The sequence below is a fragment of the Balaenoptera borealis genome (assembly GCF_965194805.1).
Source record: "Balaenoptera borealis genome assembly, chromosome: 2".
Taxonomy (NCBI): Eukaryota; Metazoa; Chordata; class Mammalia; order Artiodactyla; family Balaenopteridae; genus Balaenoptera; species Balaenoptera borealis.
Genome location: NC_138867.1, coordinates 157,789,942 through 157,814,281, shown reverse-complemented (window position 1 = coordinate 157,814,281; position 24,340 = coordinate 157,789,942). Strand labels below are relative to the sequence as shown.

The 24,340-nt window shown below is 45.0% G+C and overlaps 1 protein-coding gene and 1 long non-coding RNA gene across 2 annotated transcripts in view; one reads left to right on the top strand and one right to left on the bottom strand.

Annotated features, from left to right (window-relative positions):
* The window catches only part of LOC309623865, a 543,116-nt gene that overhangs the window by 392,013 nt on the left and 126,763 nt on the right, over nucleotides 1-24,340 (top strand). The gene's annotated exons all lie outside the window — the stretch shown is intronic.
* The window catches only part of BNIP1 (BCL2 interacting protein 1), a gene marked incomplete at its 5' end in the record, with an annotated part of 19,524 nt that continues 3,357 nt past the window's right edge, over nucleotides 8,174-24,340 (bottom strand). The window contains 4 exons of the mRNA XM_082381111.1: nucleotides 8,174-8,799; nucleotides 15,797-15,915; nucleotides 16,725-16,826; nucleotides 20,326-20,417. Of these exons, the coding sequence (XP_082237237.1) occupies nucleotides 8,603-8,799; nucleotides 15,797-15,915; nucleotides 16,725-16,826; nucleotides 20,326-20,417 (510 nt within the window). The 3' untranslated portion in view covers nucleotides 8,174-8,602. The remainder of the gene's footprint in view (nucleotides 8,800-15,796; nucleotides 15,916-16,724; nucleotides 16,827-20,325; nucleotides 20,418-24,340) is intronic.

Sequence of the window (24,340 nt, the reverse complement as noted above, 5' to 3'; positions counted from 1 at the left end):
CCCCGTTCCTGCACTCCCCTTGCCAACCCCAGGTCAACAGGCATCTTCACACCCCTCAACCCCTCCCTCTCCATCCTCCCCTTTAGATGATTTTGGTTGCTGGGTGGGGTCTGCATCAAGGGGGAGCAGCTAGTCCCTCTGCCCCTAGAGCTTATTTGGCCTCCCTTATTCCTGCTGTTGAGAGAATTCCAGAGTCTCTGGAGCCCAACTGCCTGATGGGAACCCTAGATCCCCCAGTTCCTAGCTGTGTGACCCGGGGCATCTTTCTGGTCCTTTCTGGGTCTTAATCGCCTCAGCTGTGATAACACTACCTACCTCAGAGAATTCCTGGATTAAATGAAATGATAAGTAAGCACTCAGTAAATTTATTAACATCACCATCACCTGCTGAACATAAAAATCTCACCAAATATTGCTTTAGGATCTCATTATAATTGCTTACCATTAATTTTATTTAGACTACCATTTGCTGTTTCTAAGCAGTCTAAAGAAGTCACTTTGGGCTCCCAGGGTTTCTGGGGCCCTTTCTAGGACACCTATCACCCTCTAGTCTAACTGTCTGGCTCCGGGTCTGTCTTCAACAGAATGCAGTCTCCACAAGGCATGTGGAATCTTACCCCTCTGTCCTCGGCGCCCAGCACAGTGTGTAGACAGTGTTCACACTCAGTAAGGTGGATGAGGTCATTCAGGAAGGCAGCCAGGAGCTTGCAGAGTCTAGCAACTCACACCCCCTTCGTCCTCTCATCCCCTGATTCACAAACCTGTTCAGGTGGAGGCAGAGAATGCGTGGAAGAGCCATCTCGTGCAAACCATGAACATCCTTCGGAGAAACTGTGACATTTCCGTCAGAAGCATGCTTGTTTTTCATACCAGATAAGCTGTCAGATTAAAACTGATGGGCCATCTCCTCATTTTTCAGCCCATATGCCTTTGCTACTTTATGCATTCATTTCATCCAGGAGCCCTCTGCCAGCAAACAAAACTGTCAGGGGAGGAGTGGAAGAGCGAAGATGTACGAATAATAAAAAAGAGAACATTTTACACTGAGTTAATTCTACCCATTGCCTTTTGTTTTTTGGATGGATTGGGAGAGATGACCGATTTGCCCCCGTCTGCTCTGTCCCACTCTCAGAACTTTGCCATTTGCGAAACTCCACTCCATCCTTAGTGCTGATTCCTTACATCCTTTCCTTGGCCTAAGCACCATTTCCCCCAAAATAAGGGCCCAAAGAGAAAGGGGAATGGTTGCAGTGGCCATTGGGGTTGTGGTGTGAGCTCTTGGCCTGAGTTTTGTTCTTTAATCCTCCCAGTGTCCCTAAGAGGTCAGTGGTGTTGGCTGTCCCTGTGCTCCAGAGGAGGAAACAAGGAGGGGCGATCCCTGCCCAGGACATAGGGCCAGGGAGAGTGCAATTCACCCAAAGGCCACAATTTTGACCACCATGCACTATGGCCGGTTGACCAATACCACAGGCCCTGGGGCTTCACTGTTAGGGACAGAGGAGAGGGGATTGTTAACACCCAACTCCCCTCACCTCAGCCTGCAGCCCTTCATTCCCGACAGCGTGGCTGAGACTCCCGCCTGGTATCTCTTAGATTAGCCCCCAGCTATTTTTATTCTGCCCTTGCTTAGGGAAGAAATACAGTTTGGGCAAACCCTCAGGCCGGGCCCCAGGGGAGACCGCCATTCACCAAGGAAGAAAACAGAGCTTATTTTACATTTGACTATCTTTTTTCCAAAAATCTTTCTTCCTTAGAAGCATCTTCAAATTGAGTCACCCTGCCAGATCCCCTCCAGCAGGGCCTTTTTGGCCCCTTAAACTCACCCACACAGTGGATGGAGGCAGGACTTGTACCTGTTGAATGAAGTCCTTTCTCCTGGGCTGGAGGGAAGAGGAGTCAAGGGGAGGGGCTTGGTGGAGGGAAAAGGAACCCAGGAAGGGGAAATGAGAGGATGTCAGGGAAGACAGAGAAGCCTGCAGAAGCCCAGGCTGTGTGTGGGAGAGGTCAGGGATGAGCTGAGGTGGAGGGACCTAGGGGACACCTGAATGGAGATGACAGGCGGCGTCCAGAGCTCACCTGAGTGGAGATAAAACTTTGGTATTTTTTTTCTATTTTTGAATTTTATCTTTTTATTAAAAAATTTTTTTTAATTTATTTTATTGAAGTATAGTTGATTTACGATGTGTTAATTTCTGCTGTTATACATATATATTCTTTTCCATTATGGTTTATTACAGGATATTAAATATAGTTCCTGTGTAATGCTATTTTTTAAATTTTTTAAAATTTATTTTATTGAAGTCGAGTTGATTTACAGTGTTGTGTTAATTTCTGCTGTACAAAAAGTAATTCAGTTATACATACATATACATATTCTTTTTCATATTCTAACTTTGAAACTCTTGATGATGGTCCTTTAGATGATGGTGACAGCTCTGGGGACATGGATGGATCACGTTGCCTTTGAGAATACGTAGAGCTGGAGAGGGAAGAAGATCTAAGCCAGCATTTAAGGCTGAATAGAAGATGAAGAAAGGGAATTCCATGGCGGTCCAGCAGTTAAGACTCCGCGCTTCCACTGCAGGGGCTGCGGTTCGATCCCTGGTCGGAAACTAAGATCCCACATGCCCCGTGGTGCGGCCAGAAAAAAAGAAGAGGAAGATGAAGAAAGAAGAGGGGGCAGGAGTTGCCAGAGAAGCAAGAGGAAAACCGAGGGAGGGTGGTGTCACAGAGGTGGGAGGTGTCTGGGAAGAAGCAAGGAGCATCTGGTCAATGCTGAGGAGGTAGGGTGGGGCTAAGTCCTTCAGATCAGCAGCCTGGAGGTAACTGATGACCTTAGCAAAGCTTGCTTTGGGAGAATGATAGTAGTAGAAGCCAGATTGAAGGGACCCAGGGAGTGGGAGGTGAGGAGAGGGAGATGTGTCACAGAAGTCGGGCAGTAAAGAGGAGAAAAGACGGAGCAGTGGCTCAAGGGGGGAAAACACTCTTCTGTGTCCTGTCCAGAGGGACGCCCTCTCCCTGCATAGATCCCCTCCTCCCCCCCTCCCTGCACCCAGGGGCACAGACACCACTGTCCTTCTGTATTGCAAGGGTCCCTAACTCCCAGTACTGGTCCGTGGCCTGTTAGGAACCGGGCCGCACAGCAGGAGGTGAGCAGCGGACCAGCAAGCGAAGCTTCATCTGCCGTTCCCCATCGCTCACGTTACCGCCTGAACCGCTCCCCCCACCCCAAGGAAAAACTGTCTTCCACAAAACTGGTCCCTGGTGCCAGAAAAGTTGGGGACCGCTGCTGTATTGTACAGAAGGGCAGGGGCCTCCATTTCTGTGCAGTCCTTGGGGGTCTAACACACAGGGGAAGCTCGACAGATATCAGATGCTTTGGATGACACTGACAACAACAATGGAGACGATGATGAAAATATAAATTCTTGAATATCAGAAAATCTCCTGTTTGGGGGATTAAAAGAACAGTTAGACTCACCGAGAAGTCTAACTAGTCAGGGCACCTCTTCTGTCTCTGGTCATCCCTCTCAGTCCTGTTCGCTGGTTCCTCTTTTCTCTTCATCCTTATTTCTTCTCTGTTTATACTCAGGTCTCTGGGTGATCTCATCCAACCTCACGGCTTTAAACTCTATCTGCGTGCCAGAGACTTCCAAATGTACACCTCTAGCCCCGACTGCTCTCCCGAACTCCAAACTTACGGAGACACCCGCCTGCCTGTCATCTTAATTGGGTGTCATCTTGACTCAACATGTCCAAAACCAAACTCCTGATCGCCTTCCTCCTTCAGCTACTTAGGCCAAAAATCTCACAGTTCTTTGCTCTCTTTCCTTCAAGAATGATATCCATTCCTTCAGGAAACCCTGTCCGGTTGGATTGGTTCTCTCTTAAAAATACACCCAGAATATGACCACCTCTCACCACCTCTACTGCTATCAGCCAGGTGCAAGCCACCATCACCTGCCACCTGGGCGGCTGCCATTGGCCTCCTAACTGGTCTCCCTGCTCTGCCCGTGTCCCCTTCACTTTGTTATCAACATATAAGTCATATGAAGTCACTCCTCTGCTCTAAGCCCCCCGATGGCTCCCTGTGTCCCTCAGAGGCCAATCCTTCCAGTGACCTACAAAGCCACTCATGATTTTGTCCTCCACTGTCTCTCTGACCACCTGTTTTTGTTGTTGTTGTTGTTGTTTTTAATTTATTTATTTTATTTTATTTCTAGCTGCATTGAGTCTTCGTTGCTGCGCGCGGGCTTTCTCTAGTTGCGGCGAGCGGGGGCTGCTCTTCGTTGCCGTGCGCCGGCTTCTCATTGCGGTGGCTTCTTTTGCTGCGGAGCGTGGGCTGTAGGCGCGCGGGCTTCCGTAGTTGCAGCACGCGGGCTCAGTAGTTGTGGCTCGCGGGCTCTAGAGCACAGGCTCAGTAGTTGTGATGCACGGGCTTAGTTGCTCCGTGACATGTGGGGTCTTCCTGGACCAGGGCTCGAACCCGTGTCCCCTGCATTGGCAGGCGGATCTTAACCACTGCGCCACCAGGGAAACCCTCTCTGACCACCTGTTATTCCTTTCCTGCTCACACTCTGTTCTAGCCACACTGGCTTCCTTGCTATTCCCCACATATGCCAGTCATGCTCCGATCCTGAGGTTTTTTCCCCCCACACCAAGCAATTCTCCAACACCAGCTGGGTGTCCTCTAATTCAAGTGAATTCTGACACCACCTACCTGGAGAGAGCATCAGATCCCACAGGTAAGGGCTCAGTCCTACAAGACCATTCTCCCACCCCCCACTTCAGACTCCAATCACAAGTCCAGGTTGTCACCTGTGCTTCTGACCAACAGGCTATAGATGGAAGGTTCCCACAAACCCCTCCTCCTTGCATTCAATTAATTTGCTAGAGTGGCTCACAGAACTCAGAGAAACATTTAGTTTACTAGAGCACCAGTTTATTATAAAAGGATATAACTCAGGAACACCCAGATGGAAGAGATGCATAGGGCAAAGTATGGGGAAAGGGGGTGGAGCTTCCATGCTCTCCCAAAGTGCACTACTCTCCCCAGTCTCCAGGTGTCCACCAACGTGGAAGCTCTCCGAACCCCATCCTTTTGGGGTTTTATGGAGGCTTCATTACATAGGCAAGATGGATTAGATCACTGGCCATCGATGATTGAACTCATGATCGATAGACTGAATCTCCATCCCCTTTCCCCTCCCTGGAGGTTGGGAGGTAGGACTTAAGTTCCAATCCACTAATCATGTGGTTGGTTCCCCTGGCAACCAACCCCCATCCTTTGTGCTTTCCAAAATTCTCCTCCTGAACATAACAAAGGATAAATCTATCACTCCTTTATCGTAGGAAATTCCAATGGTTTTAGGACCTCTGTGCCGGGAACACAACGAAGACCAAATATATATTTCTTATTATGAATCACAATATCACAGATGCTCCCACCGTAGTCCTTTGCTCTAGCTGGTCCCTGTGTGGAACCCTATTCCCTCTGCTGTCCACTCTGCTCAAATCTTGCCTCTCAATGTGGCCAACTGTGACCTCCCAACTGAACACTGCAAACCTGCCCTCCTCCCATTCCCAATTTTCATTAGCGGGGGCCACATTTCCCAAAACACTTATTTTCTAACATAATGAATGACTTATTTAGTATGTTAATTTTCTAATCGAAGTATATTCAAGTATTATTGATTAATAATATTAGTTTCAGGTATACAGCATAGTGATTCAGTATTTTTGCAGATTATACTCCATTTTAAGTTATTATGAGATAATGGCTATAATTTTCTGTGCTATACAATATATCCTGTTGTTTATCTATTTTACACATAGTAGTATCTGTTAATCCCATACCCCTAATTTGTCCCTCCTCCCTTCCCACTCCACTTTGGTAACCACAAGTTTGTTTTCTAGTCCGTTAATTATCATCTACTCACCCTCCCCCCACGTACTACAAGTTCCAAGACAGCAGGGAATCTTTGTTTTGTTCACTGAGCATCCCTAACATAGTTCCTGGCACAAAGTAGGTGTTCAGTAAATACTTGAATGAATGACCCCTTGAAGACCGTTCTAATACTTTTAATTCCTTGACTGTCGGCTAAGCAAAATGGAGAATATAAGCTTGCCTTACTGTTTAACAGTGAACATTAAGGTGATTCATGAAATGTCTTCCAAAAACTATACAGGTAAACTTTGTACATTTGCATGTTTTTAAAATATCTGGTATCTTTTAAAAAAGAAAAAGTCCATAAGAGCATTTCATGCGGACGGATGGAAATAGTCTACACATAGCAAGACCACAGAGCAAATGTGAGTACTGCCCCCTCCTGGCTGAACATGGAGGTGTGGCTTTCTGCACCACCAGCCCCACTGGGGACGACTTACGAACCTGGTGGGGTTGCGAGATATGCTATCGATGACATTTCAAAATGGGTCAAATTCAACCCTATTTTCAGACGGAGGCAAGGAATAAAGTGTCAAAAGGAGAATTTCTAGGGAGTACAGAGCCCACACATTTCCATATTGTGAGGAGGATGTTGACAGTTAGTGGGAAGTAGTAAAGAAAAATGTTAAGCAAGAAAATCCTAACATGATCACATCCATCTGCTGCACTTACAGCTGGAATCTGAGTGGGAATTTCCCATCTGTGCTTTAGTCTCAGCTTTAATTTGACTATAAATAAGACACACACATGCACAACTTGTACTGAGCGCCTTTTGGGGCCCCAAGTTGTTTAAGGATGATATTGATATATATATATATATAAACTGTGTATACATATACTTTAACTCAGAACCTACACATTAAACTAGTCAGTCTGAGGTGTGCAGCCGATCTCTTCTAACTTGGTCCCAGGACGATCTGACATTTCATAACTGAGGCCTTAACTGTTGACATCCTCTGCTCAAACAGACCTAAACAGAACTTCTGATGCCCAGGCCAGCTTCCCCTGGAGAACCCGGCTGTTTGCTTCAGGAAACCTCAGGGCCCAGAGGCCTGAAGGTGGCTGGATTTGGGAAGCCCATGGCTCAGTCAGACAGAAGCTGCACTTGCTACTTTACATTCTTGTGTGATTCTCAAATGGACTCTACAAGCATCTATATAGACTATCACCCCCACTTTACAGGTGGGGAAGTTGAGGCTTAGTGACATAAGGTAACTTGCCCAGGGTCATGTGGTTCCTTAGTGGTAGAGCCAAGACTCAAAACCAAGTCTTTGAAGCAAGGTTCAAACCCACATGTTCTTTCCACTTTCCCCTCTGCCCCCACATTACCCTCCCAGGGCCTCTGGGGCTATAAATAGTGGGGGAGGCTGGGATTTTGTGTGCGAGGTCAGCCAGGCCTTTAGCACAAGGAGACACTAACATCTCCCAGCCTGGCCTAGCCCGGGCCCTGCTATCCCCCAGGCCTCAACAGAACTCAGGCCCAGACAGGCCCCAGCTTATCACTGGCTTCACTCTCTTGGTTATATTTAGCTCTGGACCTCAAAGAGAAAGGTGTGGGCCAGCCCCTGAGACAGCGCACACCCCCAGGCCAGGCCAGGCCACTGTGCGTAGAAAGAGGGTGTCTGCCACATCCTCTTCAGACACTGGCATGAGCCTCCTCCAGGAGGGGGCTGGGTGCACCTTCCTTCCTGAGAGTCTGCGGGATCTTGTTCGTCTTGCTCCTTGAGGGAGGGACCACGGCAGTGTCTGTAACACCCTGCATGTGGCTGTTGATTAATCATTCTTTGTTGAGTGAACAAATCAATGATCCAAATTCATGTTCTAGAAATCTGGACATCAAGACAGGCACATGAATTCCCAGAGGGATACCTTAGAAAACCGAATGCATTTCATGCTATTAAATAGTCAACTTGGGACTTCCCTGGTGGCGCAGTGGTTAAGAATCCGCCTGCCAATGTAGGGGACAGGGGTTCGAGCCCTGGTCCCGGAAGATCCCACATGCCGCGGAGCAACAAAGTTCGTGCGCCACAACTACTGAGCCTGCACTCTAGAGCCTGCGAGCCACAACTACTGAAGCCCACACGCCTAGAGCCTGTGCTCCGCAACAAGAGGAGCCACCGCAGTGAAGAGTAGCCGCCACTCGCCACAACTAGAGAAAGCCTGCGTGCAGCAACGAAGACCCAACGCAGCCAAAAATAAATAAATAAATTTTTTAAAATAAAAAAATAATTTAGTCAACTTTATTCAAGGAATGGACGTGAGTTTCCATCCTCCTCTTTCTCCCTTTTCTCTTCCCTCCTCCAGATCTGGCATTAAGGCTGCAGCGGGGGAGGGGTACCCAAGAGGGACATCAAATCCTGGAGGCCGGCCTGAGTGCCCAAGTGGCAGCCACCACAGTGTGCGACAGCTCTTGGAGTCCCTGTGTCTCTGCAGGTGTCCCGATGACAGGCCTCCCTCCCCTTGCTCTGTTCGCCCCTTACACGCCAGCCACCTGCAGAAGCTCCAGAAGGCGGGGCTGTGTCTCCATCCCACCTGCTGAGCGACTGGAGCAGACTGGGGGGCGTGGATCAGTCTGGCAGCCGGGGCCAGAGCTCAGGAGCGTGGCTGGATCCTGACATTGGAACTCAAAGGGCAAAAGCTGGCAGCTCTCAGGTCTTACAAAAATGGAAAGAGCCGCTTTTTCACAATATAGAGAACCGTAGCAAGAAAGAGGGCGAGCGCAAGGAAAATGAGAAGCTTGTCAGTCAGCTCTCGGCGATTATATTTTGTGATGAGCTTCCGTCCCAACTGGATGGTCCCCGACATGGACTTGAATTCTTCATTTGCATCCAGGATAGTCCGTGAAGAATTAACTGAAACAAAAGAGGGAGGGAGCCTGACTAAGAAACTGTACAACACCGAATCCAAAGACTCTGCTCTGCCAGCTGGGTTCCCCGTAATTAACACTGTGCTCGGAAGCAAGTTCCTCTGAGCCAGGGCAAAGGATGTGAACAGAGGCAATGCAGAGGAGCACAGAACAAGGACAGGGCAAGGAGAGGCAGTTCCCTGGGTCCCTTCCAGCTCAGGGAAGGATAAGGTTTGTTTACATACACTGTCACAGGGCCATAACTAGGAGTCCTCCCGACATGGACATCACCAGGGAAAAGGGCAGAGGACGGTTTCTTTCCTCACCACCAACCTCCGCTTTCTGGAGGCAGGCGCTGCTGAGAAGAACCCCCGGCTGCAAAACTAACACGGGTGACCGTGGACAGGCACTGTGAGGTCTCTGTGGGGGCAGGGCTGGGGGGCAGGACTTGCCGCCTGTGAGGTGCACCCGCCGGGGCGTCTGGTGGTCAGATCTGCTCTTTGTGGGATTGTGAAGGGGCAAGGATGTCCTGGGCCCTGCCACATGCCCTCACACGCGCCAGTCCTGCAGTCCTGGGACACTGGCTGTAGCTTTAAACACATGACACCTGTGCTCCAGCCCGTGTGTGAAACCTAAAAGGAGGCACGTGTCCCTTAAGGCTCGTTGTGCCCACATGTCAAACTAACTGGAGAGTGGGTTTCTGGACCTGACACTTGAGGAGGAAGGTTTCCCTGGCAAGATTCCTCTACAAAGCATAACAGGGCATCATCAGAACATCCACAGAATGAAACATGTTGTCAGGTGAGAAGGTGAGGCGTGAAGGACAACATGTGAAATGTTTCCATTTATGTAAGAAAGAAGGGGATAGGTAACATTTAATTTCCTTGTGCTCTGCGTGCTGGAGGGTCTCAGAAGGCTATGAAAGAGACTGGTAACAGTGCGCACCTCTGGCACCAGACCTGGAGGTCACGGGCAGGGGGAGGTCAGAAGGGAGAGCAGTCTTTCTGTTTCCCTCCTGTACTGTCCAGGGCTGTGCAGCCTGGAATGACGGCCACTAGACACATGTGACACCTGAGTGTGTAAAATGTGTCCAATCCAAACTGCCATGTGTCTGTGGGTAAAATACCCACACGATTTCAGAGCTCTAGTGTGGAAAAAAAAAAAGGAATGTCAAATATCTCAATAATTTTCACTATGAATTGTATATTGAAATGGTTAAATATACGATTACAATTAATTTCATATGTTTGTTTTTACTTTTTTTAATGTGTCTAATGAAAAATTTTAAGTGAATGTATGTGGCTCCCATTATGTTTCCATGGGATGGTGCTGTCCTGGAGGTTTTTTTCCTTAACCATGTAATTTATATTACCTTTTCACAAAATTACAAGTTAATTAACAAATAAAAGAAATTACCAGAGGAAACAGAGTAGCGTTTTGAAAAACACAGGTTAGAGAAGAGCTAAAACCGATCCTTCTCAAACTCTTCCAAAAAATTGCAGAGGGAGAAACACTCCCAAATTCATTCTACGAAGCCACCATCACCCTGATACCAAAACCAGACAAAGATACTACAAAAAAAGGAAATTACAGACCAATATCACTGATGAATATAGACGTAAAAATCCTCAACAAAATACTAGCAAACAGAATCCAACAGCACATTAAAAGGATGATACACCATGGTCAAGTGGGATTTATCCCAGGGATGCAAGGATTCTTCAATATACGCAAATCAATCAATGTGATACACCTCATTAACAAATTAAGGAATAAAAACCATATGATCATCTCAATAGATGCAGAAAAAGCTTTTGACAAAATTCAACACCCATTTACGATAAAAACTCTCCAGAAAATGGGCACAGAGGGAACCTACCTCAACATAATAAAGGCCATATATGACAAATCCACAGCAAGCATCATACTCAGTGGTAAAAAACTGAAAGCATTTCCTCTAAGATCAGGAACAAGACAAGGATGTCCACTCTCGCCACTCTTATTCAACATAGTTTTGGAAGTCCTAGCCACAGCAATCAGAGAAGAAAAAGAAATAAAAGGAATCCAAATCGGAAAAGAAGAAGTAAAACTGTCACTGTTCGCCGATGACATGATACTATACATAGAAAATCCTAAAGATGCCACCAGAAAACTACTAGAATTAATCAATGACTTTGGTAAGGTTCCAGGATACAAAATTAATGCACAGAAATCTCTGGCATTCCTATACACCAACAACGAAAAATCAGAAAGAGAAATTAAGGAAACACTCGCATTTACCATTGCAACAAAAAGAAGAGAATAGGGCTTCCCTGGTGGCGCAGTGGTTGAGAGTCTGCCTGCTAATGCAGGGGACGCGGGTTCGAGCCCTGGTCTGGGAGGATCCCACATGCCACGGAGCGGCTGGGCCCGTGAGCCACAACTACTGAGCCTGCGCGTCTGGAGCCTGTGCCCCGCAACGGGAGGGGCCGCGATAGTGAAAGGCCCGCGCACCGCGATGAAGAGCGGTCCCCGCACCGCGATGAAGAGTGGCCCCCACTTGCCGCAACTAGAGAAAGCCCTCGCACGAACCGAAGACCCAGCACAGCCAAAAATAAATAAATAAATAAAAATTAAAAAAGTAGCTATAAAATTTAAAAAAAAAAAAAAAAAAAAAAAGATGGACAGCATTAATTCTAAAAAAAAAAAAAAAAAAAGAATAGAATACCTAGGAATAAACCTGCCTAGGAGGCGAAAGACTTGTACTCAGAAAACTATAAAACACTTATGAAAGAAATCAAAGATGACATAAACAGATGGAGAAATATACCATGTTCTTGGATTGGAAGAATCAATATTGTGAAAATGACTATACTACCCAAAGCAATCTACAAATTCAATGCAATCCCTATCAAACTACCAATGACATTCTTCACAGAATTAGAACAAAAAATTTTACAATTTGTATGGAAACATAAAAGACCCCCGAAGAGCCAAAGCAATCTTGAGAAAGAAAAACGGAGTTGGAGGAATCAGGCTCCCTGACTTCAAACTATACCACAAAGCTACAGTAATCAAGACAGTATGGTACTGGTACAAAAACAGAAATATAGATCAATGGTACAGGATAGAATGCCCAGAGATAAACCCACACACATATGGGCACGTAATTTAGGACAAAGGAGGCAAGAACATACAATGGAGAAAAGACAGCCTCTTCAATTAAGTGGCGCTGGGGAAACTGGACAGCTACATGTAAAAGAATGAAATTAGAACACTACTTAACACCATACACAAAAAGAAACTCCAAATTGATTAAAGACTTAAATGTAAGACCAGACACTATAAAGCTCTTAGAGAAAAACACAGGAAAAACACTCTTTGACATAAACCACAGCAAGATCTTTTTTGACCCACCTCTTAGAGTAACGGAAATAAAAACAAAGATAAACAAATGTGACTTAATTAAACTTCAAAGCTTTCGCACAGTAAAGGAAACCATAAACAAGACAAAAAGACAACATTCAGAATGGGAGAAAATATTTGCAAATGAAACAACAGACAAAGGATTTATGGCCAAAATATACAAACAGCTCATGGGACTCAATATCAAAAAAACAAACAATCCAGTTAAAAAATGGGCGGAATGGGACTACCCTGGTGGCACAGTGGTTAAGAATCCGCCTGCCAATGCAGGGGACACGGGTTCGAGCCCTGGTCTGGGAAGATCCCACATGCCGTGGAGCAACTAAGCCCGTGCACCACAGCTACTGAGCCCGTGCACCTAGAGCCCATGCTCCGCAACAAGAGAAGCCACCGCAGTGAGAAGCCCACACACCACAACAAAGAGTAGCCCTCGCTTGCTGCAAATAGAGAAAGCCCACGTGCAGCAACAAAGACCCAATGCAGCCAAAAAAACATAAATAAATAAATAAAAATTAAAAAAAAAAAAAAATGGGCGGAAGACCTAGACATTTCACCAAGGAAGACATACAGATGGCCAAGAGGCACATGAAAAGATCCTCAACATCACTAATTATTAGAGAAATGCAACTCAAAACTACAATGAGGTATCACCTCACACCGGTCAGAATGGGCATTATAAAAAAATCTAGAAACAATAAATGCTGGAAAGGGGGTGGTGAAAAGGGAACCCTCCTGCACTGTTGGTGGGAATGTAAATTGATACAACCACTATGGAGAACAGTATGGAGGTTCCTTCAAAAACTAAAAATAGAACTACCTTATGACCTAGCAATCCCACTACTGGGCATATACCCTGAGAAAACCATAATTCAGAAAGAGACATGTACCACAATGTTCATTGCAGCACTATTTACAAGAGCCAGGATGTGGAACCAGCCTAAATGTCCATCGACAAATGAATGGATAAAGAAGATGTGGCACATATATACAATGGAATATTACTCAGCCATAAAAAGAAATGAAATTGAGTTATTTGTAGTGAGGTGGATGGACCTAGAGCCTGTCATACAGAGTGAAGTCAGAAAGAGAAAAACAAATACCGTATGCTAACGCATATATATGGAATCAAAAAAAGAAAACTGGTACTGATGAACCTAGTTGCAGGGCAGGAATAAAGAGGTAGACATAGAGAATGGACTTGAGGGCATGGGGTGGGAGGGGGAAGCTGGGGTGAAATGAGAGTAGCATCGACATATATACGCTACCGAATGTAAAATAGTTGGCTGGTGGGAAGCGGCCGCATGGCACAGGGAGGTCAGCTCAGTGCTTTGTGACCACCTACAGGGGTGGGATAGGGAGGATGGGAGAGACGCTCAAGAGGGAGGGGATATGGGGACATGTGTATGCATATGGCTGATTCGCTTTGTTGTGCAACAGAAACTAACACAGTATTGTGAAGCAATTATACTCCAATAAAGATCTATTTAAAAAAAAAACACAGAGAAGGGGTAAAAACAAACACTCATGTAAGAAAAATTCCTCTCAGCCCTCTTTCTCCATGCCTGCTGCCATTTTGAAAACCTAAGTAAGAATCTGTTAAGTAAAAACCTAATAGGCCTTTCTTTTTTAAACTTTCTTCACAGAGAATTTTAACCATCACAAAAGTAGATAGAATAGTATCATGAAGTGCCATGTGGCATCACCCATACACATGAACCACCAACTCCCTGGCAGTCCTGTCCCCTCACGACCCCCATTCAATGCCCCCCACCTACAATTTTGCAGCAAATACCAGACATCATATCCTTAATGGGCTTTTTAAAAAAAATTGTGGTCCTAAAAGACTTCTGAATTTGTGAGTCATAAAGAAAGGATTGAGAACTGCATTCTTTGACTTCCCTGGTGGCGTAGTGGTTAGGAATCATCCTGCCAATGCAGGGGACACGGGTTCGAGCCCTGGTCCAGGAAGATCCCACATGCCGCGGAGCAACTAAGCCCATGCGTCATAACTACTGAGCCTGCACTCTAGAGTCCGTGCTCCGGAACAAAGAGAAGCCACCACAACGAGAAGCCTGCGTACCGCAACGAAGAGTAGCCCCCGCTTGCTGCAACTAGAGAAAGCCTGGTGCATCAACGAAGACCCAACACAGCCAAAAATAAATAAGTAAAAAAAAACAAAAAAAAAAACCTGCATTCTTCTTTCTTCAATGGCTATCTCTCCTACAAAATGTACCCCAAGAACGACCCTCAACACCCCAGAAACCATCAGGATCTGTGCACCCTTCTCACCACTTAAATATATGGTCTGTTTCTGGTATACGTGCTGGGTGTGGGTGTCCTGTCACCCGCACCAGAGGCAGAAAAGCCCTCAATTCCAAGGCCAGGCCAGCTCCTCCCTCTCACGTTCTCCAAGGCCTCTCCCCAGGCTCAGGCCATGACCCTGGTGCACACTCAGAGGAGGTGACCAGCTGGTTCTGAGCCTAAATGCCCAGAAAATTTTCAAACACAGGGAGTGACCTTGGGGACAAGCTGCTTGCTTTCCTTTTGCTTCTGCCTGTTTTGATAGTACACTGAAAAAAAAAAAAGAGTGGTTCAAAATTACAGATAATTTTTAGGGGTGATAATGGTATTGTGGTTTTGTTTTGTTTGTTTTTTGTTTCAAGAGTCTCTTATCTTTTAGAGATACATACTGAAATATTTATACGGATGATGTCTGAGATTTGCTTCAAAGTAATCCAGATGAGAGCATAGTGAGGACAGAGTTGAAACAAGATTGGCCAGGAGTTGACAACTGCTGGAGCTGGGTGATGGGTTCCTGGGACTCATGTACCAGGCTCTCTACTTTTGTCTCTGTGTAAAATCTTCCAAAAGTATTTCAAAGAGTAAACTCTCTTCCTGTTTTCCTACACGGAGGATCCTGGGCAGGGCAGATTCTCTTCTGTGTTATAAGGGAGACATCATGGAAAAGCTGTTGGGGAGACCCACATGGTCTCCGGAAGCTTCTTCTGTGGCCTCTGACTGCAATTTTTAAAAGGAGCTCACAGGACTTCCCTGGCGGTCCAGTGATTAGGACTCCGTGCTTCCACTGCATGGGGCACGGGTTCGATCCTTGGTCGGGGAATTAGGATCCCGCATGTCACATGGTGCAGCCCAAAAATAAAGAAATAAAAGGCGGTCACAGTAAAAATAACATTGGGGAGTACAACTGTAAGCTGATGAAATCCTAGCAGACTAGCTGGCAGCCAATAACTGATCATCTCTCTGCCTGGCCAGGGGGGTCCCCAGAGCCCTAGATGAGAAACAGACTCCCAGGCCCCTCCTCCAGCCTTGCTGGCACCCACTCTCCAAGAGAGCCCCTGGGAGTGCTTCTGCACATTTTGATGGGGGTGTGTGGATCTTGTAGTACAACTATAAAAACCGAAAAGGGAAATGAGAGCGGCGTATCCCATTCTGGGTAAGAGCAGGCTGTCGAAGAAGTGAGAAGCCACACAGATCAGTAAGCTTGGGGGCGGATGGGGGCAGAGGTGGAGGAGCCCGGGGGCAAGGGCTCTGGAGCCCGTATCTCTGGGAGCAGCTTCCCACTGCAGGCCCGGCTTTACCCAGCGTCTGCATGGCTTCCTCGCTCTGCTGGACCTGCTGGGACATCATCCTGCTGATCCCCATGAGGCTCTCTGTGATGGCACTGGACGTCTGGGCCAGGCTCTCTTTGGCGGTTTTCCTAGAAGTCCAGAGTGGGAGGAGGAATGTCAACAAAAGCCCGGCTGCAGGAAAGCCCCAGATTCAAATGAGATCCCATTTTTTAATCTATCGAATTAGTACATATGTTTAAATGATCATAGTCAGTGGCGACAAAGGCGTGCTGAGAGCATGCTCTTAAAGACAGCTGATAGGAACGTAAACTGGTGCTACCTTCTGAAAGCCATCTGGCGATATGTATTAGGAGCCTTAGAAATGTTCACGCCTTTGAACCAATAATCTCATCTGGGAATCTCTCCAAAGGAAACATCCAGAATGTGGACAAAGCCTTATGTACTGACATGTGCCCTGGTGTGTTATTTATAACACTGACAAACTAGAAATATAAACACACACAAACAGGGGATTAGTTAATATAAGGGAATACTATATACTATTAACATTTTGTTTAAAGAGCTTTTTAAAAAACATGTAAGTCTTTGTGCAATGATACTAAGTGAAGAAGAGTAGGAGACTAAATTTTATGTACGGTATAATATTGACTTTATAAAAAATATGGAAGAAAAAATAATGAGAGGAGGCAATATATCAAAACGTTTGTAAGTAGTACAATTATGACTTACTTTCAGCTTATTATTCATATTTTTCTTTATATTACTAATTTACTACAAATAAGAATATATTTCTTTCATACTTAAAAAAATATTACTTATAAAATTAAATACTAATTTTATACTGAAAACAAGAGGGGGTTCCCCACAGTGGGTTTTGCACCTTGCCGATTGCTCTTTATTCTGTCACCAGAGCCCAGAAAGACAAAAAGACAGATACCTTTGCCTGAAGAGGTCTCCTCCCTGGAGAAGTTCTGCTTTCTCTAGGTTGTCGATAGCAATTTTGCAAGTGAGATTTGCCTTCCTCCATGAGGTCTGATTGCTGGAATCAGAAGGGTCATGTGTGAGTTTCTGTTGATGCCACCAGGCTGTCAGTTCAAGTCACAGCAGGTCTTCCTTCCAGCCAGGGAGTGATGCGAAGGCCACCCGAGTTCAGCCCAGGGTCCATCCCCACCTCCCACCACTTCCTCCTCTTGGATGCCCCAGCAACTGCTCCAGCTCAGGCTCCAACACCTCTTGTCTGGATCCTGGAGGCTGTCTCTGGGTTGTTCTCCTACCGCCCATTAACTGTCCCTCTCCCCCCAGGACAGCCACAGGGAGCAACCTGGCCATAGCATGCCTCTGTTTACAGCCCACAATGGCTCCAGACTTCAGGGTAACATCCAGACTTCCCAGCGGGGCACACGAGGCCCCGTTCAAGGTTATCTCTTACACATTACTGCCTTGCCTTGTGTGCGGCTTGGTCCTGTTCCTCGAGAACCATGCCTCGCTCATCTTTGTATCACCAGTACCCAGAACAACAGTTATTGGCCCATTAGCTGCTCAATCAGTATGTGTAACAGGAAGTAGAAAAATCATTATAAGACAGTTTTCTTCAGTATTTCTTCAAGATTTGCTGTTCTTTACAAACCACAGACCAATCATGGACAACACAAACACACTGTATTAGAAGAGTCCAGTCTGACATGATTTATTTACATTTTTTACCTCATCTCCTTGTAAGAAACAACTCAAATTTGGTGAACAGTTCCCTGGAGTTCGAGTGGGGTCTTTTTTTAAAAAAATATTTTATTGAAGTTGATATATAATGTTGATATAGTTGATATATAATGTGTTAATTTCTGCTGAATAGCAAAGTGACTCAGTTATACGTATATATATATATTTTTTCATATTCTTTTCCATTATGGTTTATCACAGGATATTGAATATGGTTCCCTGTGCTATACAGTAGGACCTTGTTGTTTATCCATCTTATATATACTAGTTTGCATCTACTAATCCCAAACTCCCAGTCCTTCCCTCCCCCACTCCCCCTTGGCAACCACAAGTCTGTTCTCTCTGTCTGTGAGTCTGTCTATCTGTTTCATAGATACGTTCATTTGTGTCGTATTTTAGATTCCACTTATAAGTGATATCATATGGTATTTGTCCTTCTCTTTCTGACTTACTTTGCTTAGTACGATAATCTCTAGGTTTGTTGCAAATGGCATTATTTCGTTCTTTTTTATGGCTGAGTAATATTCCATTGTATATATGTACCACATCTTCTTTATCCATTCATCTATCAATGGACACTTAGGTTGTTTCCATGTCTTGGCTATTGTGAATAGTGCTGCTATTTACATCAACATAGGGGTGCATGTATCTTTTCGAATTATAGTTTTGTCCGGGTATATGCCCAGAAGTGGGATTGCTGGATCATATGGTAAGTCTATTTTTAGTTTTCTGAGGAACCTCCATACTGTTTTCCATAGTGGCTGCACCAATTTACATTAGAGTGAGGCCTTTGTTTGATGGACTATAAAAAAGTTAACTGGGCTCCTCGGAGAATCAAACTCATGCACTAGAACTCTTATGCAGCTGGCTCAAAATCAATTGTGCTAACCCCCGGAATATTTAAAGAGGCAAATGAGAGTACACAAACTGATAGGGTGGTTTTGAATAGCACCTCTATGTTGAAAGTGTTCAAATGAGCTCTCTGATGCCTGACCAGCATCTGCTATGCTGTCTCACACCTGATATTTTAAAAGAATCAATTACATTTTCAACTGTTTACAAAGGAGTTCTGCTGGGCCCTGCAATGCAGAGATGAATGAACAATAGTGCTTGCCCTCAGGGACTCACATTTACTGGGGAGAAAAACAAGCAAAAATATTTACTGTATAGTGTGACAAGCACGATAACCCAGGTAAGCACAAGTACTGTTTCAACACAAAATCGCCAAAGTATTAATTTACTGCTTTCTCTCCTCTACCCTGGAATTCCACATCCTGAATGGTCACTCGCAACTTTAAACCCATGCTGAGGTGATTTTGCTGGTGTTAACTTGCTAGATTTTACACAAGGGGTCTTCTTTACTCAGTGTTTATAATCTGAGTCCCCATGGTGGCCTAGGGAAAGGAAAGCCATCATGACACAAAGTCTCACTGGTCCCCACTCACACATCCCTCCCTCCTCACAGGAGCCTCTACCATGCCCATGTCTTTGTCAGTCCCTATCCTACTGACGGCTGGGCGTTATAAACAGAGCTGCTGTCAGCAAGGATGATGCTGGAGAATTACTCAAATCAGAAGCAAAGCCATAGACAAATACAGATGTGACAGAGTTAGTCCAATTAACAAGGATGAAGAGAAAACCTACAAGGATGGTGACACTGATAGGGACTTCAAAAGAGAAGGATCTGGCTACCAGGTGCTTGGAAAAGTTGATGGGGCCCTCAAATATTTTTGCAATAACAACCTTCTTTTTGATTGTGGTGCAAACATCAAATGTGAAGGGTCAGGTAGTTTCATGCTATCAGACAATTTTGTTGGATAAGTCCCCCAATTTCAATACCAAGAAATAGCACATACCTTCAGTTATATAATCAAGGATTAGCAGATAGCTGCAATGAAAACCTCAATTTTATTTAACATAAGCTTATTTACATATTTTTGTTTCATTTTTTAACATAAAGTCCCATTCAAAACTTTCTACAGGGCTTCCCTGGTGGCGCAGTGGTTGAGAGTCTGCCTGCCAATGCAGGGGACACGGGTTCAAGCCCTGGTCTGGGAGGATCCCACATGCCGCGGAGCAACTGGGCCCGTGAGCCACAACTACTGAGCCTTCGCGTCTGGAGTCTGTGCTCCGCAACAAGAGAGGCCGTGACAGTGAGAGGCCCGTGCACCGCGATGAAGAGTGGCCCCCGCTCGCCGCAACTAGAGAAAGCCCTCGCACAGAAACAAAGACCCAAAACACAGCCAAAAATAAATTAATTAATTAATTTTAAAAAAAAACAAAAAACTTTCTGCATTTTGGTCCGTCTTCTTAAGATATCAATTCTCTTCAGATTAAAAAGAACCTTGTATTACTGGGACTTCCCTGGTGGTCCAGTGGTTAAGACTCCCTGCTCCCAATGCAGGGGACCCAGGCTCATTCCCCTGGTCAGGGAACTAGAGCCCACATGCCGCAACTAAAGATCCTGCACGCACCAACGAAGATCCTGCGTGCTGCAACTAAGACCCAGTGTAGCCAAATAAATAAATATTAAAAAAAAAAAAAAAAAAAAACGGACCTTGTATTACAAAAGCAACCATTTTTTGGCTTTTTAAAAAATATAAAATACAATATAATGTTAAATACGCTTTTGTAAACTATGCACAGTCTCACTTACCCAGCAGCCCCTGCTTGCCCCCCAGCTTTGAGAATTACATCCAGTCTGTGTATAAATGGCACAACTGAGTCATTAAGCTAGGTTTATTAGGCAAACCCTGGCACAAGCCTCACAGGGAGCAGGCAACCCAGCCAAGGCCACTAGCAGGAGGCCAGGCCCTACCTACCTGAGCATCTGCTTTTTGTGATTCTCCACTTCCTGGAGCAGAACTTGCTTCTCCGATTCTTTGTCTTGCTCTTTAGCCGACTGCTCAAGCTCCTGTGGGGGGAAAACAGCTCTAAATTAAAATGACTTTAAAAGCTAATACAAAACCGGAGAGCACTTCTATTTCTATCAGTTATGCAACAGCACTTGAAAACCCTCCTAGGGACTTCCCTGGTGGTCCAGTGGTTAAGAATCTGCCTTCCAATGCAGGGGATGCGGGTTTGATCCCTGGTCGGGGAACTAAGATCCCACGTGCCACAGGGCAACTAAGCCCACGCGACACAACTAGAGAGCCCACGTGCTGCAACTACTGAGCCCGCGTGCCACAACTAGAGAGAAGCCCACATGCCTCAACTACTAAGCCCGCACCCTCTGGAGCCTGCGCACCGCAATGAAGGGCCCGCGTGCTGCAACGAGAGATCCCACATGCCACAACTAAGACCTGATGCAGCCAAATAAATAAATATTAGAAAAAAGAAAACCCTCCTAGAACGGAAGACCTAGGAATGCCAGTTCACATACAACAAACATCCTTTTACATAGATAGCTCAGTCTGCAGGAAAGTAAGGAGCATCCCCAGGACCACAAAACCAGAAGGGGACTAAGAGCCAGGGCGGTCTTCCTGTGAGGGATGTGAGGCTGCCCTGGAGCAGGAGATACACTTCTCTAATCTAGGGCATGCCTGAAAAGAAAAGGAAAAAAATACGACTATATAGGAGCCTACTGATTCCACTCTGAAATATGATGGAAATACCACACTGCTGTTGCTACATGCTTACTCTCAATCTCTGTACATATTTCATTTTAGACTGGCGGCAAAGAGGGTTTTAAAGTCCATGTGGGGGGACTTCCCTGGTGGCGCAGTGGTTAAGACTCCACGCTCCCAATGCAGGGGGCCCAGGTTCGATCTCTGGCCAGGGAACTAGATCCCACACGCGTGCCGCAACTAAGAGTTCACATGCCACAACTAAGGAGCCAGCGAGCAGCAACTAAGGAACCCACCTGCCACAACTAAGGAGCAGGTGAGCTGCAACTAAGGAGTCCTCGAGCTGCAACTAAGGAGCCCACCTGCCACAACTAAGGAGCCCACCTGCTGCAACTAAGACCCAGCACAACCAAATAAATAAATAGTTATAAAAAAACAAACAAAAAATAATGTCTATGTGGGGACAGAAAATGAAGCCTTGGCCATTTGAGGCCAGGAATTGGAACTGAGAACACCACAAAGCCAGGACCACAAAGGGATACACCCTCAGTGAAAAAGTGAACTAGGAAAATGTCTGTCACCCAGCACAGAGAAAATGTGGAAGCTTGTCCTTTTTTGCTATGGGGTCTGGCTAGAGGGATACAAAATATCTTCCCTGAGAATATATAACCATGGAGCTACCCTCACACTGATCTAGGATTCAAATTCATACTCCCTGAGTGGCTTCAGAAACTCCACAAGGAGAAATGAACATAAAAGTGCTCCCAGACTTGTGATAATCCCAGGAGACCTGGCAAAAGCAAATGCAAAAACCTTTGAAGAGACTTGCCTTCAATTCAGGCCACACAAAAGTCCCACCAGGAAGGGCTTCTGAAGAGGAGTACTCAGAGCCCAAAATAACCAAACACCAGGACCCAACCGTCCACCACAGTGACGGACAGCAGACCTAACAACCAGCTGTCTGAGACCCCCAAGAACTTCAGATGATGGAACTATCAGACAGACTATAATTAAAGATGTCAATATACCTTGAGTCTCATGTCATATTTTTTTAACTGAAGTATAGTTGATTTACAATATTGTGTTAGTTTCAGGTATATAGCAAAGTGATTCAGTTATATATATATATATTCCAATTCTTTTCCATTATAGGTTATTATAAGATTTGAATATAGTTCCCTGTGCTATACAGTAAATCCTTGTTGTTTATCTATTTTCTATATAGTGGTGTGTATCTGTTAATCCCAAACTCCTAATTTATCCCTCCACCACCCTTTCCCCTTTGTTAACCATAAGTTTGTTTTCTATGTCTGTGAGTATATTTCTGTTTTTATAAATAAGTTCATTTGTATTACTCTTTAGATTCCACGTGTAAGTGATATCATATGATATTTGTCCTTCCCTGTCTGGTCATGTCATACTTTTGGCTTTCAAATTAAAACAAGTTCCAGTTTTAATCAAGCTATTGATGCAAAAACATAAACTATTAGCTCATTTATATACTAATTTATTTATTTATATGCTTGTTTATACACTAATAAATGTTTGGAGATGCAGATTAAAACTGGGATGGAGTCAATATTCACTGACCATGTGCAAAATTATTAGGGCCTTACTAGGTGCCAGGTGTACACTAGTGGTTGAAGAGCTGATGATCGGGAGGGAGGGACATAACAAATGTGTAAATGTATTGAGGTTATCTTACTTAGTGAAGGACATAAACGCTGGGTGAGCACACAGAAACTTAAACAGAAAGAACAAGGAAATACTTAAGGTGGTGAGTGTGGTTGGAGAGCTGAAGTCATATGAGTTGAAAAAAGGTCTTTTATGGAATAAATTTGCTTTAAAAAGCAAAAATCAGTCCAAATAAATGCCCTTTGACAGAGGACAGGCCAAAAATAAATTATGGCTATAAAAAAAGAATGAGGAAGCTTCCCAATACTGACATGGAAAGATTTCCTATACATATTAACTTTAAAAATGGTATTTTAGGGCTTCCCTGGTGGCGCAGTGGTTGGGAATCTGCCTGCTAATGCAGAGGTCACGGGTTCAAGCCCTGGTCTGGGAAGATTCCACATGCCGCGGAGCAACTGGGCCCGTGAGCCACAATTACTGAGCCTGCGCATCTGGAGCCTGAGCTCCGCAACAAGAGAAGCCGCGACAGTGAGAGGCCCGCGCACCGCGATGAAGCGTGGCCCCCACTTGCCGCAACTAGAGAAAGCCGTCGCACAGAAATGAAGACCCAACACAGCCAAAAATAAATAAATAAATAAATAAATTATTTTTAAAAATGGTATTTTAGTCTGCTACCTTTTAGATGAGAAATGGGAAAGAAATAAGAAAACATTTGTCTTTTTTAGTATCTGAGTAGAGAAACTATGGAAAGATACATAAGTAACATACAAGAGTGGTTACCTATTTGGAGGAGGGGAACAGAGAACAAATAAGGAGGCACACCTAAGATTTTCACTGCACTTTTTCCTGCCTGCCTATATTTACACACATATATGCATATATAAAAAACATGTGAAAGTAACAGCCTGTCTAAATTAAAAAATTAAAATGATTAAATCAGCACTAGAGATGGAGGTGTAAAGAGATCAGCCAGGTTCAGTGACATTGCTGATATCTTAAAGTGAACTCCTTTGACAAAAACTGCATATTGCCAAAATTGCCCTTGAAAATCCCTTAGGAAGCAATGCACAGGACACAGACATACTGTTTTTCAGGGGCCAAACTGCCAGTTTTTCTATCATCTTTGGAACAGACTGTCTTCTTCTGGTAAGCAAAAACAGGGTTATTGGCTGGCATTTGGGGCCATGTCATAAAAAAAGCACAAGTCTTTAAATCCAAGAACCATATGCAGCGAGACCAGGTGCCCCAAGACCCAGACAGGAATGGCCAGATCCATGCCACCCATCTTACCCTCACTCAGGGCACAGCACAGAAACACCCATGCTATTCAGACTGCTACTTTTCTCACTCTATTGTTTTTGGAGACAGCACATATACCCTAGTCGAATTCAGGACTGTTACATATGCATCTGATGTGATTGGAGACTACAGGAATAGAGAGGAAGAGGCTGGGCAAAGTGACAGCACGAAAAAAAAAACCAGGGGACACTGGTAATGGATTGAGGTGGATGGGTTGGAGAGAGCGGTAGAGAAAAGAAAGTAATGCAAGTGACCTCAGAGTTTTCAAGTTGAAAAATTCCCAGGACAATGGTGTCCCTACTATCTACCTGTAACATAGCTGGTAGTGCTGTGCATT